Source organism: Phodopus roborovskii, unplaced genomic scaffold, assembly GCF_943737965.1.
Source record: "Phodopus roborovskii unplaced genomic scaffold, PHOROB, whole genome shotgun sequence".
In the NCBI taxonomy this organism is placed as follows: Eukaryota; Metazoa; Chordata; class Mammalia; order Rodentia; family Cricetidae; genus Phodopus; species Phodopus roborovskii.
This window is the reverse complement of record NW_026126541.1, coordinates 20,079,445-20,095,641: the sequence shown is the minus strand read 5'-3', so window position 1 is coordinate 20,095,641 and position 16,197 is coordinate 20,079,445. Positions and strand designations below refer to the sequence as shown.

Below are 16,197 nucleotides of genomic sequence, written 5' to 3'. Positions count from 1 at the left end.
GGCAGCAGGTCATTTTCCTTCGGGGTCAGGTAGGGGACCCTGAGAACGGCGTCTGAGGCCTAAGGGTGAACTGTGCCTTCAGGGTCCTTGTCATAGATGTAACTGCCCACAGCACCAGTATTCACTCCCTTGGATCCAGAGAGAATTCCATAGCAAGGCTTGTGGCAGTAGGGCTGGCCATCATGCTCAGCATGCCCGCCAGGGGTCAGTGTCTTGGAGCAGCACTCACAGCGTAGACAGGGTCAGTGCCAGTCCTTGCCCAGAGAGGTCACCTTCTCAGCAAAGTACACCCTCTTGTTGCATCGAGGACACATGTTGGGTTCCCCAGTGAATGTGGTGACACTAGAGGCTTTGCTGGGCCCCTTGGGGAGTCTGCTGGTCTTTCGCTCCTCTGTTCGCACCACAGGGACCTTGATCGGGCCAGTGACCTGAGGGCCTTCAGTCAGAGGCTTCTCATAGATGTAGGAACCAGCACCCCCTATATTCACACCTTTGGGCCCAAACAGTGTGGCATAGCAGGGCTTGTGGCAGAAAGGCTTCCCATCATGCTCAGCATGGCGCCCGGGGGTCAGCGTCTTGTTGCAGCGCTCACACTTGAGACAGAACTTGTGCCAGTCCTTGCCGAGGGAGCTCACCTTCTCAGCTAAGTACAAGGTCTTGTCACACTTGGGACACTTGGAGGCCATGGTCGATGGCATTGTTAATTTTATCAGACATGTATATGCAACATTTCTATGAGCAGATACTTCTGGTGTTGTGCATCAAAACTTACATTTGAAGCCACATTCCACATAGGCAAAAGATGCAAAAGACCAATAGGTGGTGATAGGCACTAGTGCTACACTTGTTGGTAAAGGAACATTCCATTACTTAATGCTTCTAAAGTTATTGGAAGACACTGTATAAAAATCACTGCCCTTTGATCCCAACTTACTTGTTTATTACATGATTTGTCCGTCTAGATATGCCTCTGCTCTTGTTTGGACAAGATTCCCTCAGAAGTTTTGACTATGCCATGCCCATTGTTTCTCTTACCTCTGTAGCATTTATATAACTTGGCTTGTCTATGCCTCTTGTTTGCAGGGTACCACTGTCATAGCATCTCTGACATCTGTGCTACATGATGACAAAGAATTCCCCAACCCAGAGAAGTTTGATCCCAGTCACTTTTTGGATGAGAATGGCAAGTTTAAGAAAAGTGACTACTTTTTCCCCTTCTCAACAGGTAAAGTTATTTCCTGGTCTTTTATATCTTACAATCCACCTCCATCTACCCCATTGTTCTATGAGCCTTAGCTGCATTACTTGTGTTGTAGATGTATCCACCTGAGTTAGGCATCCAATGATAAACTGTTTTCTGCATTTTGATCAGTTGTGATTTCCTATATTGGTTTCTATTTGTTGCAATGAGTTTCTTTGATGAATATCAGAGCTACAGTTGTCTGTGGATATAAAGATACACAGGTCTATGACCTCACTAGCCCAGGAAAGTTAGAGAAAATTTCCAGTACCAGGCAATATTTCCTTCCTGTTGAGGGGGCTTTAAGACCAACTAGCCACTGGCTACCAGCAAGATTTGTGTGCTCCTATTGTACCCATAGGGATATTTTATATTATGACCATGACTGTGGATTATAGGTGTGACAACTGGGCTGGCTATATTGGTTGCCTCCTTCTCTTCTGAAATTATGTCTCCTAGAAATGACAGGGAAACCCTACAACACCAATAAGTATGCTAACACGGAAGTGGGAAATGTCAAGGGGTTCTTTCATTAAGCAAAGGACAACAGACAACTGAAGAATGCTGAGTGGGAGAGATCTTCATCTCCATTGATGAGCCTCCTAATTGGCTTTATAATTCTAATTGGTCAGTTTCGAAATCATATACATATGTATAACACTAATGGACTTAGAAGGTTGCATTTTTATATCAATATATATAGATGTCATATATAAATTTAATGATATATTTTTATATATGACTACATGTTACATTTATATGTTGCAATAACAAAGAATAGGAGACCTAGGAGACCATAATTTGAGAATAAGTGAGGGGACATGGAAGAAGTTACAGAAAGAAAGAGGAAGGGGGAAATGATGTATGTGTATTTGAATTTCAAAAATGTTATCTCTAAGGTAACAAGGTAACCTTTAGGTGTTCCTTGAACATTACAAGTTTTTGCTCTTGGGATGGTAGATTAGATTTTATCTGATCACCATTCCTGATGTCCATGCACTTTTTATGAGATTAAACATTTTATCTGCTGAGCCATATTAGTGGTACTCTAGAGTGTTGACCCATCCTTTCCAAATTCACAAAGCTAGACCACAGTGTGGTGGTATTGTGTTTATAGATATCTCATTGAACTACTATTGAATCCTTCCTAGACAATTGGGAACCACGTATTTAAATAAATGAGCCAATGAAGGACATATATATTCAGTACACATCAAAGATTCTTTTCAAAGCAACTGTCTCTGGTGGTCACTGCACATCCAGTTATAGCTGTGGACTGATCATGGGGACTCTGTGATGATGTCAGATTCTCCAATCCTAAAACCAGTTTAACTTCTATGATTTAGGACCATCTTCAAGATAATTGCTGGCTTTATTACTCTAAGTGTTTGCTGAGAGATATGTGAAGGTTTCCTTTAAAGCTTCTCAGCTGGGACTGGTCCTGGTTATCTGCTTATTAAGCTATTTCTGTTTCTATGGGATGGAGCCTTGTGTCTTTGATATGACGCTTTCTCTTTTGCCTTCCTCCTTTCAGTGGGAGTCTCTTCCATTATCCTGGTGTTTGGTTCCAAAGCAGTGATACTCTGCCTCTTCTGTTGTATTATACATGTTCTCTGGTGTACATCAGCTCTACTTTTGTGTGTCATTAAACCCCAAGTCTCAGCATGGTAATTCAGCTCCATGAGCAGTTAAATGAGTATTCCTTTACTTTCATCCTGTGAATGAGAATTCTAGTAGTCAGTATTGCTATTTTACCCTCTAAAGTTTTCTATCCAAGTATTTTAATACTATGTTTCTTAATATTAGATTGGAAAAACATGTTCATTTATTCACCCAACTGTCCATCCATCCATCCATCCATCCAGTCTATCAAAGAGTGAATTCTCTTTTATTATAATTGCAAACACAGCAGCTCTTGTCTCAGCCAAATAAAAGAAGTTTTTTTTTGTTTTGTTTTGTTTTTTTTTTTTTTTTATTATTATTTGCAGGAAAGCGGATTTGTGCAGGAGAAGGCCTGGCCCGAATGGAGTTATTTTTATTCCTGACCACCATTTTACAGAACTTTAACCTGAAATCTCCAGTTGACCCAAAAGACCTTGATATCACTCCAGTTGCCAATGGATTTGTTTCTGTGCCACCCAAGTTCGAGATCTGCTTCACTCCAATCTGAATGTATTTTCCCATGTAGCCTCTTCCTCCAGGGCATGGTTGACCTCTTCTGTCAGGCATGTCTCTCTGGCCTCCCATCTCACATTGCCTCACCTCCTGAAGGTCCAGAGAATGCCTGTCTTCTACTTCTGGACAATTTTCAGTGTCACTGCACAAACATATCTATAATTCCCTATGCTGTCCAATGATTTATTGACTTCAGCATTATCAGTTCTAATCTAATGCTGAGAAATGTGACAGTTCAGCATCACCTAGCCCTGTGTGATTTAAATAAAAGCATTATAATTCTGGTCTGTTTTCAGAGTTTCCTTTCTTTTTTCTTTTGTCTTTTGATATGATCTCATGTAGTTCAGGCTATCTCTAAACTCACTGTGCAGCTGAGCATAACATAAAATCTTCCTGTCCCACCACTTGAGTTCTGGAATTCTGTGTATTTAACTGTACAACCTGATCTGTTGTTATTCTTTTTTTTTATAAGGCAAGTAGTAATAAATCAATGTCCCAAGAAGCTTTTGTTTCTTCATTCTAATGTATGCAAAGAAAATAAGAGTGAGTGGTAGAAAGGCTCTTTCACTGAACCTCACTGATAATGACTGCAAGTTTGGATCTGAATGAGAAAAATGATGCTGTAAAGGGACATGTAAAAGGGACTAGACACAGGTAGGAATACATAGTGTTATAATTCCTGTCTCTGATCACAAACACTGGCATGATCTTTCCAGTTTATGATTCTTATCTAGAACCAAATATGAAACCATGCTTTCACACTGGAAATCCTGTGTTCTATGTATTATCTTTCCCCAAAATACCACAATTCTTCTGTGAAGAAGTATATTCTAAAAGACTGTCCTGCCTTGTCTTGGCAATGTTTGCAGCCACTCCTTTTAGTGCTCTGTTTGTCCAATATAGGCAAAATACTGTCAGCAGTTGAGGCAAGGGCAGTTTCTTGCCCAGTAGCTTACTTTTGTCAAAAAGAAAGTAAACTCCTTGTGGAGTTTCTTTGATGCCCATCATCTTCTCCAATGTAGACTGGTGCTTCCAGGAGAAGACACATCTCATTGTCATAAAAAACTACCTATGTCATTAAAACATCTTAAATCCCACATTCTATAGGGCTCTGAAGTATTTGAAGATGACCTGTCTTCTTGAAAACATACCTTATGTGATTACAAGTTTGATTGTAATAGATGAATAATTAATAAACTATACTTCCTTATTATCCTATATAATTGGTAATAATAACTTTCAAGGCCTAGAAATTTGTATAACATTGATAAATGAACTGTATAGGTATAATACCTTGAACAATCTTAGAAATATATGACAGTATTTTTTAACAAAATTAATCTCAAAGTTGTATCAATACACAATATTTGCCTACAATTACAGAAGTCCAACCCAATGTAAAATATTAAAAACTAGTAAGTGCTTTTAAAAAGTAAGTTCAATAATATACCTTTAAATCTTATTATAATCTATACTTTGTAGAAAAAGATTCAATACTCAACCTTTCTTAAATATATTTATTATTTTTCTTATTTTACATATGTATCCCAGTTCCTTCTCCCTCCCTCCTGCCCATGCCCCCCTCCTGACACCTTTTCCATCCCACCCCTCTACTCCACAGGGAGGGTGATGCCTTCCAGGAGGGATCATCAAAATCTGTCAAATCATTTGGAGTAGGGTCTAGGCCCTCCCTCCTGTCTCTAGGCTAAGGGAGTATCTCTCCATAGGGAATGTACTCCCAAAGTCTTTTTGTGCACCAGAGCCAGGCCTTCTAACTGAGACCCACGTTCAGGGGGTCTGAGTCTGTACAATGCTGGTTTCCCAGCTATCAGTCTTGGGGTCCATGAGCTCCCCCTTGTTCAGATCAGCCATCTCTGTGGGTTTCTGTAGCCTGGTCTTGACCCTCTTTTTTATCACTCCTCCCTCTCTGCAACTGGATTCCAGGAGTTGGACTCAGTTTTTAGCTGTGGGTGTCTGTTTCTGTTTCCATCAGCTACTAGATGAGGGCTCTATGATGGCATATACGTTAGTCATCAATCTCATTATCAGGGAAGGGCATTTGTAAGGAGTAAGGTTTTTCACTGGTCTGGTCTCAACACCCTGCCAGCCACAAATAACACACAGAGACTCTGTATTTGATATAATGCTGTTGGCAAGTTACTTGTTTCTTATTGGCTAGCTCTGTCTTAAGTATTAACCCATTTCTATTCATCTAAGTATTTCCATGTGGTCTCATCTTACCAGAGAGGGGCTGGCGTTGTGCTCTTCCCGGTCTCTACATGCTGACTCCTCCCTACTACTTCCTCGAATCCTCCTTGTCTGCTAGTCCCACCTATCTTGTTCTCCTATTGGCCAACAGTGCTTAATTCATTAACCAGTATGAGAAACATATTTACAGAATGACATCTTTATCAGGCATTTAAGGTAGCCTTTTCACTGTTGCTCAGATTGTTAGTTGAGGTCATCCTTGTTGGTCTCTGGAAATTTCTCTAGAATAAGTTTTCTCTTCAAATCTATTTTTTTTTTTGCTTTTGTCTATTTGCCCCCAACTCAATCTTCTTGGTCCCACATGTTCTCCTCTCTTCCCCTTCTCTTTCTCCTAACTTCCTCTCACTCACTGCCTCCCCCAAACTCCCAATATGTTCAAGGTCCCCCTTCTGCGTGGGAACTTGTATGAAACTCTCAGGTTCCTCCTTGTATCCTGGTTTCTCTGGTGGTATGAATTGTAGGCTGGTGATCCTTTGCTCTATGTCTAAAATCCATATATGAGTGAGCACACACCATGTTCCTCTTTTTGTAACTAGAATACCTCACTCAGGATGGATTCCTCAAGTTCCAACCATTTGCTGAGGGTTTCAAGATTCTATTGTTTTTTTCCCACTGAGTAGTATTCCATTGTGTAAATGTGCCACGTCTTCTTTATTCATTCTTCAGTTGAGGGACATCTAGGTTGCTTCCAGGTTCTTGCTATTACAAATAATGCTGCTATGAATATAGTTGAACAGATGTCTTTGTTGCGTGGATCTTTGTTTCTGGATCATTTTGGTATATGCCTAAGAGGGGGATTGCAGGGTCCTGTGGTAGACTGAATCCCATTTTCCTGAGGAACCACCAAATTGATCTCCAAAATGGCTGTACAAGTTTGCAGTTCCACCTGCAGTGGAGGAGTGTTCCCCTTTCTTCACATCCTCTCCAGCATAAGTTGTCATTGATGTTTCTAATTTTAGCCATTCTGACAGGAGTGGTATCTCAGAGTTGTTTTGATTTGCATTTTCCTGATGGCTAAGGATGTTGAGAACTTTCTTAAGTGTCTTTCAGCCAGTTTGGATTCCTCTATTGAAAATTCTCTATTAAGTTCTGTATCCCACTTTTTAACTGTATTATTTGGTGTTTTGGTGACTAGATTCTTGAGTTGTTTGTATATTTTGGAGATCAGCCTTCTGTTAGGTGTGGGGTTGGTGAAGATCTTTTCACAGTCTGTGGTCTGCTGTTTGGTCTTGTCAACTGTGTCATTTGCCTTACATAAGCTTTTCATTTTCAGGAGGTTCCATTTATTAGTGGATCTCAGTGTCTGAGCTAATAGTGTTGTGTTCAGGAAGTAGTCATCTATACCGATTTATTCAAAGGTACCTCCGGCTTTCTCTTCTAAGAGGTTCAGTATGGCTGTGTTTATGTTGAGGTCTTTGATCCATTTGGACTTAAGTTTTATGGGTCAAAGACCTCAACATTAATCCAGCCACATTGAACCTCTTAGAAGTGAAAGTAGGAGGTACCCTTGAACAAATTGGTATAGGAGACCGCTTCCTGAACATAACTCCAGGGGCACAGACATCTTGAGAGAAACAATTAATAAATGGGACCTCTTCAAACTTAGAAGCTTCTATAAGGCAAAGGACACAGTGGACAAGACCAAATGGCAGCCCACAGACTGGGAAAAGATTTTCACCAACCCTATATCCGACAAAGGGCTGATCTCCAAAATATACAAAGAACTCAAGAAACTAGTCAACACAACACCAAATAACCCTATTAAAAAATGGGGTACAGAACTGAAGAAAGAATTCTCAATAGAGTGACTCAAAAAGGCTGAAAGACACTTAAGAAACTGCTCAACATCCTTAGCTATCAGGGAAATGGAAATCAAAACAACTTTGAGATACCATCTTACTCCTGCCAGAATGGCTAAAATTAGAAACACCAATGATGACTCATGTTGGAGAGGATGTAGAGAAAGTGGAACACTCCTCCACTGCTGGTGGGAGTGCAAACTCATGCAGCCATTTTGGAGATCAGTATGGCTGTTCCTCAGGAAAATGGGAATTAGTTTACCACAGGACCCTGCAATCCCCCTCTTAGGCATATACCCAAAGGATTCACATCCATGCAACAAAGACATCTGTTCAACTATGTTCATAGCAGCACTATTTGTAATAGCAAGAACCTGGAAGCAACCTAGATGCCCCTCAATTGAATAATGGTTAATGAAGATGTGGCACATCTACACAATGGAATACTACTCTGCAGAAAAAAATAATGGTATCTTGAAATTCTCAGGCAAGTGGATGGCACTTGAAGAAACCATCCTGAATGAGGTAACCCAATCACAAAAAGAGGAACACAGTATATACTCACTCATATATGGATTTTAGACCTAGATCAAAGGATCACCAGCCTATAATTCACACCACCAGAGGAACTAGGATACAAGATGTGTTCTAAGAGATTCATATAAAGTCCCTCACAGAACTGGTAAGGGACAAGTCCCCCAGAGCTCAGGGGAAGTGGGGGGGGCAGCGAATGGAGAGAGAAGTAGGAGAAAACGAGGGGGAGGAAAGGAAAACCTGTGCGACCATGAAGATTTAGGAATACAAGACAGGAAAGAGGGAGGGAGGGGGAGAGAGAGAGAGAGAGAGAGAGAGAGAGAGAGAGAGAGAGAGAGAACATAAAAGGGGGAGCCAATATTGGTTTGAAGATAAAACTGAACACAAAGAAAGGTCTAGAGAACTACAAGACTGCTGCCAACTAACAATTTGAGCTTCCGTGGAAAGGCTACCATAAATGCCCCTCCCGGAGAGTGAGATCAACAACTAACTTATCCATGGAGCCCTCAACTAATGTCTGTTGGAAACAAGAGCAAACACGCATACATAAACACTGAGTCAAAGTAGAACCCAGATGCAGATGGAGAGGAAAAGGCCAGGCGGCAGAAACACATAAGAGACAGCTTACCTGAACAAGGAGGAGCTAACGGGCCACCAGACTGATAGCTGGGAAGCCAGCATGGGACTGACTCAGGCCCCCCTGAATATGGGTCTCAGCCAGAAGGACTGAGAAGTCTAAGGGACCTCAGACAGTGGAGCCAGGATGTATCCCTGGTGCACAAAATGACTTTGCGAACACATCCCCCATGGAGGGATAACTGCCTTAATCTAGAGACAGGCGAGAAGCCCTAGTCCCTACTTCACATGACCTGTCAGACCTACATGACCCCTACTGGCTGACATTCCCCTACATTTGGAATTGGGGTGGGGGGATCGGAGGGTGGTTAGAGTGCAGGTGAGAGGGCAGAGAGGGTAAAAGAGAGGGAAGGAGGGAGGGAGGAAGGGAGGGAGTGAGAGAGGTTGGGAGGGAGCGAGGGGGAACTGGGATCGACATGTAAAATAATAAATTAAATTTAAAAAAAAATGCTTTGACTCCAAAATTTAAGTTCAAGGACAAGTTACTGGGGAAAAGGATTTCTATTTTTGTTTCCACGGAAAATGAAAAGATGTGGATTCCTTCCAGACTAATGTGGTTTGATCAAGCCAGACCACCTGAAACAGAGTACCATGTGATCCTACATTCAAAACAGCTGGACAAAGCAGCCTGACAGACTACAGCCAGGATTTCTGAATCTTCTTCGAATCCCCCATGACAGCGCCCCTTACCAGCAGGAAGTAGTTTGGAAAGACCAACACCCACATTCCCAAATATTGTCTATAAATGTTTGTTTTCATTTAAATGGACTTGGTTATATAAAATTAAAAAAAAAGTTTTATGGGTGGCCATAGATATATGGTTCTATATTCAGTCTTCTACACACCATCATCCAGTTGTGCCAGCACCATTTTTTGAAAATGCTTTCTTCCTTCCATTGTATACTTTTAGCTGTTTTGTTAAAAATCAGGTGTTCATAGGTGTGTGGGTTAATATCAGGGTTTTCAATTCAATTCCATTGGTCTACCTGTCAATTTTTGTACTAATACCAAGCTGCTTTCAGGACTATAGCCCTAGTATAGAGCTTGAAGTTATGGATGGTGATGCTTCCCGAAGTTCCTTCATTTTATGTTGTTTTGGCTATCCTGGGTCTTTTGTTTTTCCATCTAAAGTTGAGCATTGTTCTTTCAAGTTCTGTGAAAAACTGTGCTGAGATTTTGATAGGGCATCGAATCTGTGGATTGCTTTTACTATGTTGATCCTGCCTATCCATGAGCATTGTAGATCTTTCCATTTTTTGGTATCTTCTTTAATTTCTTTCTTGAAAGACTCAAAGTTCTTGATATACAGTTTTCCACTTGTTTAGTTAGCATTACTCCAAGATATTTTATGTTGATTGTGGCTATCGTAAAGGGTAATGTTTCTCTGATTTCTTTCTCAGCCCCTTTATCATCTTTATATAGTAGCGCTACTGATTTTTTTGAGTTAATCTTGTATTCTGCCACTTTGCTGAAAGTGTTTATCAGCTGTAGGAGTTCCATGGTAGTTTTTGGGTCATTTATGTAAACTATCATATTATCTTCAAATAGTGAGAATTTGACTTCTTCCTTTCTATTTTGTATACCCTTGATTTCCTTTTGTTGTATTATTGCTCTCACTAGAACTTCAAGTACAATATTGAAGAGATATTAATAGAGTTGACAGCCTTGTCTTGTTCCTGATTTGAGAGGAATCACGTTGAGGTTTTCTTTATTTAGTTTGATGTTGGTTTACTGTATATTGCCTTTATTATGCTTAGGTATGTTCCTGTTATCCCTGATCTCTCCAATACCTTTATCATGAAAGGGTGTTGAATTTTGTCAAAGGCTTTTTCAGCATCTAGTGAGATGATCATGTGATTTTTCTTTTTCGTTGTTTATATGGTGGATCATATTGATAGATTTTCATATGTTGAACCATCTCTGCCTGCATCCCTGGGATGAAGCCTACTTCGTGTTGGTGGATTTCTCTGTTGTGTTCTTAGATTCAATTTGCCAGTATTTTATTGAGTATTTTTTGCATCAATGTTCATGAGGGATATTGGTCTGTATTTCTCTGTCTTAGTTGTGTCTTTGTGTGGCTTGGGTACCAAGGTAATTGTAGCCTCATAAAAAAAGTTTGGTAATGAACCTTCTGCTTCTATTGTTTGGAACAAGTTCAGGAGAATTAGTATTAGCTCTTCTTTAAGTTTCTGGTAGAATCCTACACTGAGGCCATCTGGCCCTGAGCTTCTTTTGGTTGGGAGACTTTTGGTGGCTGCTTCTATTTCATTAGGGGTTATAGTTCTATTAAAATTTCTTATCTGGTTGGAGCTTCCTGATGACTGGGGACTGCATGCAGGAAAGCCCATCTCTACTGACTAGCCCATCCAGAGTCTGTCTGCATCCTAGTCCCACCTCCAACCTTGGTAGGAGATAAGCTTGTTCTGTTTCTTCCCAGGCCCTGCTTGGAGTCTCCTGAGGACTGGGGACTGTGCACAGGGCAGCCTGTCCCAGCAGACCCACCTATTGCAAGTCTTCCAGGGCCCTATCCCTATCTCCACCCACTGGATGCGGAGAGCTATTGGAGTATTGGACCTGCTTGCACCCACTGGAAGAGAACCTCAGTCCCATAGCCACCAGGAGAGGGAGAGACCCCCACCTGTATGCACTGGTGGGTAGATGACAGTATAAGAGCGCAGTCAACAACAGAGATATCAATATGATGCCACCAGAGTCTAGGGACTCCACACCAGCACGACCTAAACATCTCAATACAGATGAATCAGAAGAGAATGACCCTAAAAACAACTTAATGAAGATGACAGAGACCTTAAAAGAGGAAATGAGAGAATCTTTAATGAATTGGAAGAAAACCAAAAATTACAAGGAACAATTCAAGCAGTGCAAGGTTTGAAGCAGAAATAGAGACAATAAAGAGAAACACAGTCTGAGGGAATGCTGGAAATAGAAAAGCTGGGTAAATAGACAGAAACTACAAATGCAGTTTACATTTGCAGAATACAAGAGATGGAAGAGAGTATCTCAGGTGTTGAAGATATACTAGGAGAAATAGATTAATCAACCAAAGAAAATATTAAGTTCAATTAATTCCTAACAAAAAAATATCCAGGATATATGGGACACAGTGAAAATGCCAAACCTAAGAACAATAGGTATAGAAAAAGGTGAAGAAACCTACCTCAAAGGTGCAGAAAATATATTCACCAAAATCATAGAAGATAACTTTCCCAACCTAAAGAAAGACATGCCAATGAAAGTAAGCTTACAGAACACTAAATAGAGTGGAACACAATAAGAAGTCCCCCCGGCACATAATACACCAAACGTACAGAATAAAGAAACTATATTAAGAGCAGCAAAGGAAAAAGGCCAATAACATATAAAGGCACACGTATCAGAATTAACCCTCATTTCTCCATGGAAACTCCGAAGGCCAATAGGTCCTGGATAGATATTTTACCAATATTAAGAGACCACGAATGCTGGACCAGACTACTATACCCAACAAAATTTTCAATCACTATAAATGGAGAAACCAAGATATCCATGACAAAATCAGATTAAAACAATGCTTATCAACTAATCCAGCCATGCAGAAATTTCTGGAAGTAAAACTAGGGGAAGCTCATGTACCCCAGACTAACAGCTGGAAAAAGCGGCATAGGGTCAATCTAGACCCCCTGAATGTGGGTGTTAGTTAGGATGACTAGGCAGTCTGTGGGTAGTGGATCAGTATTCATTCCTAGATACAAATGGACTTTGGGAGCCCATTCCACATAGAAAGATACTCTCTCAGCCTAGACCCATGGGAGAGGGCCTAGGTCTCTCTTCAAATGATATGACAGACTATGAAGACCTCTGCCTGGAAGGCCTCACCTACCAGTAGAGCAGAAACGTGGTGAGATGGGGGTTGGGAGAGGAGTGGTGGGGAGGGGAGGGTGAGGGATCTGGGATTGACATGACTGGTTTTTCCACCAGTCTGGTCTGACCGCCACGCCAGCCCCAATTAACACACAGAGACTCTGTATTTGATATCATGCTGTTGGCCAGTTACTTGTTTCTTATCAGCTAGCTCTGTCATAATTATTAACCCATATCTATTCATCTAAATGTTTCCACGTGGTCTCATCTTACTGGAGAGTGGGGCCAGTGTCTGCTCTCTCTAATCTGTACATGCTGACTCCACCCTACTACTTCCTCTTTCCTCCTTGTCTCCTAGTCCCTCCTATCTTCCTTTCCTATTGGCCAATAGTGCTTTATTCATCAACCAATAAGAGAAACATGTTTACAGAATGACATCTCCCATCACCTTCCCTCCTTTCCTTTATCTCCCTATCCATGCTTAAACCTTCAGTTCCCAGTGTCCTCTTTAATGTCACACATGTTCTACTATCCTTTTATTCTAAATTTCTACTTTCATAAACGTTTAAAAATACTTTTATGAGATTAGATCTAATGACACAATTTTCCCTTATCATCTGTAAACCCTTCCATGTATGTCCTTGCCACCACACTTACTTTCTTTCAATTTTCTACTTTAGTTCATTGGAAGAGTAGATGTGGAACTTTTGTCTGGCTTCCTTCCGTCAGCAGAACAAGTTTCCACTTCCATCCACAGCAGGAGTAAGATTAAATTTGAATGACAACATAGCTCTCTATCATATACATGCACCATAGTTTCTTTACCTACCAGTAGTAGGTCCATACTTAAACTTCTTGCATTCTTGCTCAATAGTTAAAAATGTCACAGTATACACAGTTTGTTCTATACACCTATACTGTTGTCTATGGGTACATAATAGTATTATAACTGGTGATGATATAGTAGTTCTGGCTTTAATGTTTGAGGAATTTCAAGGCTGTTCTTCATTGTGACACTGATAGTTTACATTACTCCAGCAGCTTTTCTGTATTCTCCTTATCCTCACCAGTACTTGTTCTCTGCCATCCTCTTAAGAGTAGACAACAGTACTCTAAGGAGGTAATAGCTCATTGTGGTTTTGATAGGCTTCTCCTGAATACTTTCAACTACTATTTCAGAACTATGTGATACATACCTCAGTCCATATTTGCTGACAGTCCTATAATGTATGCCTTTGCTATTTTACCAATAGAGGATGACCCAAGCTAGGTTTTTCCATAGGTAGTGTGTTGTTCAGCATGACCTGGGAGAGTATATATAAAGGACAGTCTGTCTTCTGGGGTTGGGGAAGTCCCATATTCCTTTTCTACAGCCACCAGCTTGTGGTCAGGCACTACAGGATTATGCCTGGGTCTTGGAAGAATTACCATGAAGAGATAACTGCCAGGTGTTTGTAATACAAACTATTACCACATGCTGATTCTTTCCCCACAAAGGATGCTTGTATTAAATTGTGCTTGTTAGCTTTAGGGTCTGAATGGTGCAGGAAGTCTTGTGGAGAGTCTGATCCCAACCAAGACTCCATTCAGACATATTGTGCTTTTTGTAGCCATGAAAAAGCTTTCAGTGATGTAAGGCATGTCTGTACCATGGCTGCACATGTTCCCACATGACTCAATGGCAGTTCTAGAGGCTTCATCTGTAAACTTTGACTTAAAAACAGGGACATCAATCCCTACCTGTTAAAGCTCACTGAATTGTAGCAAACCCTGAGATCAATTCAAGTTTCTGTGCTGGCTCCAGTCCACAGTCTTTCTTCACATCACAGGAAGTGGGGGAGGGTGGTGGTCACAGTTCATGGTTGGCAGGTTAATGTCATTCCAGAATGTCAATACACAGTCACGCAAAGGGAATGGAGCAATCAAGTGTTATTATGACTGGTTCAATACTGGTTTAGAGTTCATGACATTAATTTCCCTTTCTTCCAAGTGTATCCATTGCTCCTGGCTAACTACAGGGAAGTAGATGTGACAAGCCTTCATTCAAACATTCTTAACTGCTTTGCTTATATTATGCTAAGTTTGTGCAATATACATTCTCACTTGGTAGCCTTAGCTTTTGTACTTGGTCTAAAAATACCTACTCAAGTATGGGAATATGACCACTGGAGGACCTTATTTATTATTCTTTGAAATCTGAATAAGTTACAAGAACAACCAACTTAGTAGCACAGATTCACAAAATGATAACAGTATTAATTACAATATGAAAACACACCTGATTAAGAACATACCTGTGAAATATTTGAACAAGTCTTTGCATTACTCCTAATATTCCCTGTTCATTGTTAAAATACTGGGTTCAAATTTCTCTAAGTATTGAAGCAATGAAGATACTTAAGACACTGGCAATAGAACTATATTCTTTATTTTAGTTAGCAGAGATCACCATGTCTAAAAGGTATCTCTCTAGAGGCTTCTGCCTGTGAATGTTACTTCCTTGAAAGAAGAGGTAAACATGAAGGCCAACTGACTTGTTAACCTGACATATTCCCATCAAATTTTCCTTGCCAACCTCACAGCCTTGCATTCCTCTACACACTGTCATTTCAGGGTAGCAGAGAGGATTGCTTTTGTGGGATTGTGATATATATCATTACCTAAATGACTTAGGGGAAGTGGTCAGGAACCTTTGTGGCCTACTAGTTCTCTTCTGGATACTCACAGGTCAGATTCAGCTCCTCTTGGTTGTGACCTCAGTTCTTCTCAGAGTAGAGGGACTCATCATATAATTTCATGTAATAACAAATGCCACATGGACTGTGGAGATAGTTCCCCAACCCCCTCCATCTGAGCACTTGTTAATTTATCAGGTGGAAAAAAAAGCCATTTTTTTTTAAATTTCTAATCCTGTTGCACACATACAAAAAACAAACAAACAAACAAAAAACAAAAACAAAAAATAAAAAACACTGACCACTGTGTTTTTTGTTTCTGACTATTTATATCTCAATATATTTGCTCTAGGAAAAATTTTCTGCAGTCTAATTTACACAGTAACACTCGGTGCAGGTCTGTTTAATAAATGGTTGTATGCTTTAAGAAAAAAAAACTTTGGTGTAGTGAAGAAGCTAGAAGTTTACAAGTCCAGAATCAAATGACCTGAGACCATCTTAGTTTCTTTTGTAGTGGTTTTCCCCAAGTCTTTATATGACCTATCTTCTTTGTGAGTATTAGGTAATCTTTTTGAATATATGAACAGATACCTATCTTCTTTCAACCAAAATGCTAAGACTGTCAGAAAGCATTTGAGGAGAAGAACCTGGAGGCAGAATAAAGCCACCATTCCTGTCTTGCCCCTCCACCCTCAAGGAGAGAGAGAGAGAGAGAGAGAGAGAGAGAGAGAGAGAGAGAGAGAGAGAGAACAGAAACCATACCCACTGGAAGAGGGAGTGATCCCACTTCTACCTGCTGGAAGAGGAGTTGGGAAGAAGACAGTATAAGAACACATCCAACAACAGAAAGACTTATATAACTCCACCACAGTCTAGGGATTCTACGCCAGCAAGAACTGAACATCCCAACACAGATGAAGCAGAAGAGAATGACTTTAGAAACAACTTCATGAAAATGATAGGACACAAGAAAATCCCTTAAAGAAATGGAACAAAGAACAAACCAAAA

General features: G+C 40.5%; 3 protein-coding genes across 3 annotated transcripts in view; 2 read left to right on the top strand and 1 right to left on the bottom strand.

Annotated features, from left to right (window-relative positions):
• LOC127233444 (cytochrome P450 2C19) overlaps positions 1-3,433 on the top strand; it is a 30,742-nt gene extending 27,309 nt beyond the window's left edge. The window contains exons 8-9 of the mRNA XM_051199927.1: positions 1,084-1,225; positions 3,229-3,433. Coding sequence (XP_051055884.1) covers positions 1,084-1,225; positions 3,229-3,410 — 324 coding nt within the window. The 3' untranslated portion in view covers positions 3,411-3,433. The remainder of the gene's footprint in view (positions 1-1,083; positions 1,226-3,228) is intronic.
• Positions 1-16,197, top strand: part of LOC127233441 (cytochrome P450 2C26) — a 117,872-nt gene that overhangs the window by 67,898 nt on the left and 33,777 nt on the right. The gene's annotated exons all lie outside the window — the stretch shown is intronic.
• Positions 58-688, bottom strand: LOC127233446 (cysteine-rich protein 2-like). The gene is given in 1 exon segment (XM_051199929.1): positions 58-688. A coding segment is annotated over 1 exon segment (627 nt). The 5' UTR covers positions 687-688; the 3' UTR covers positions 58-59.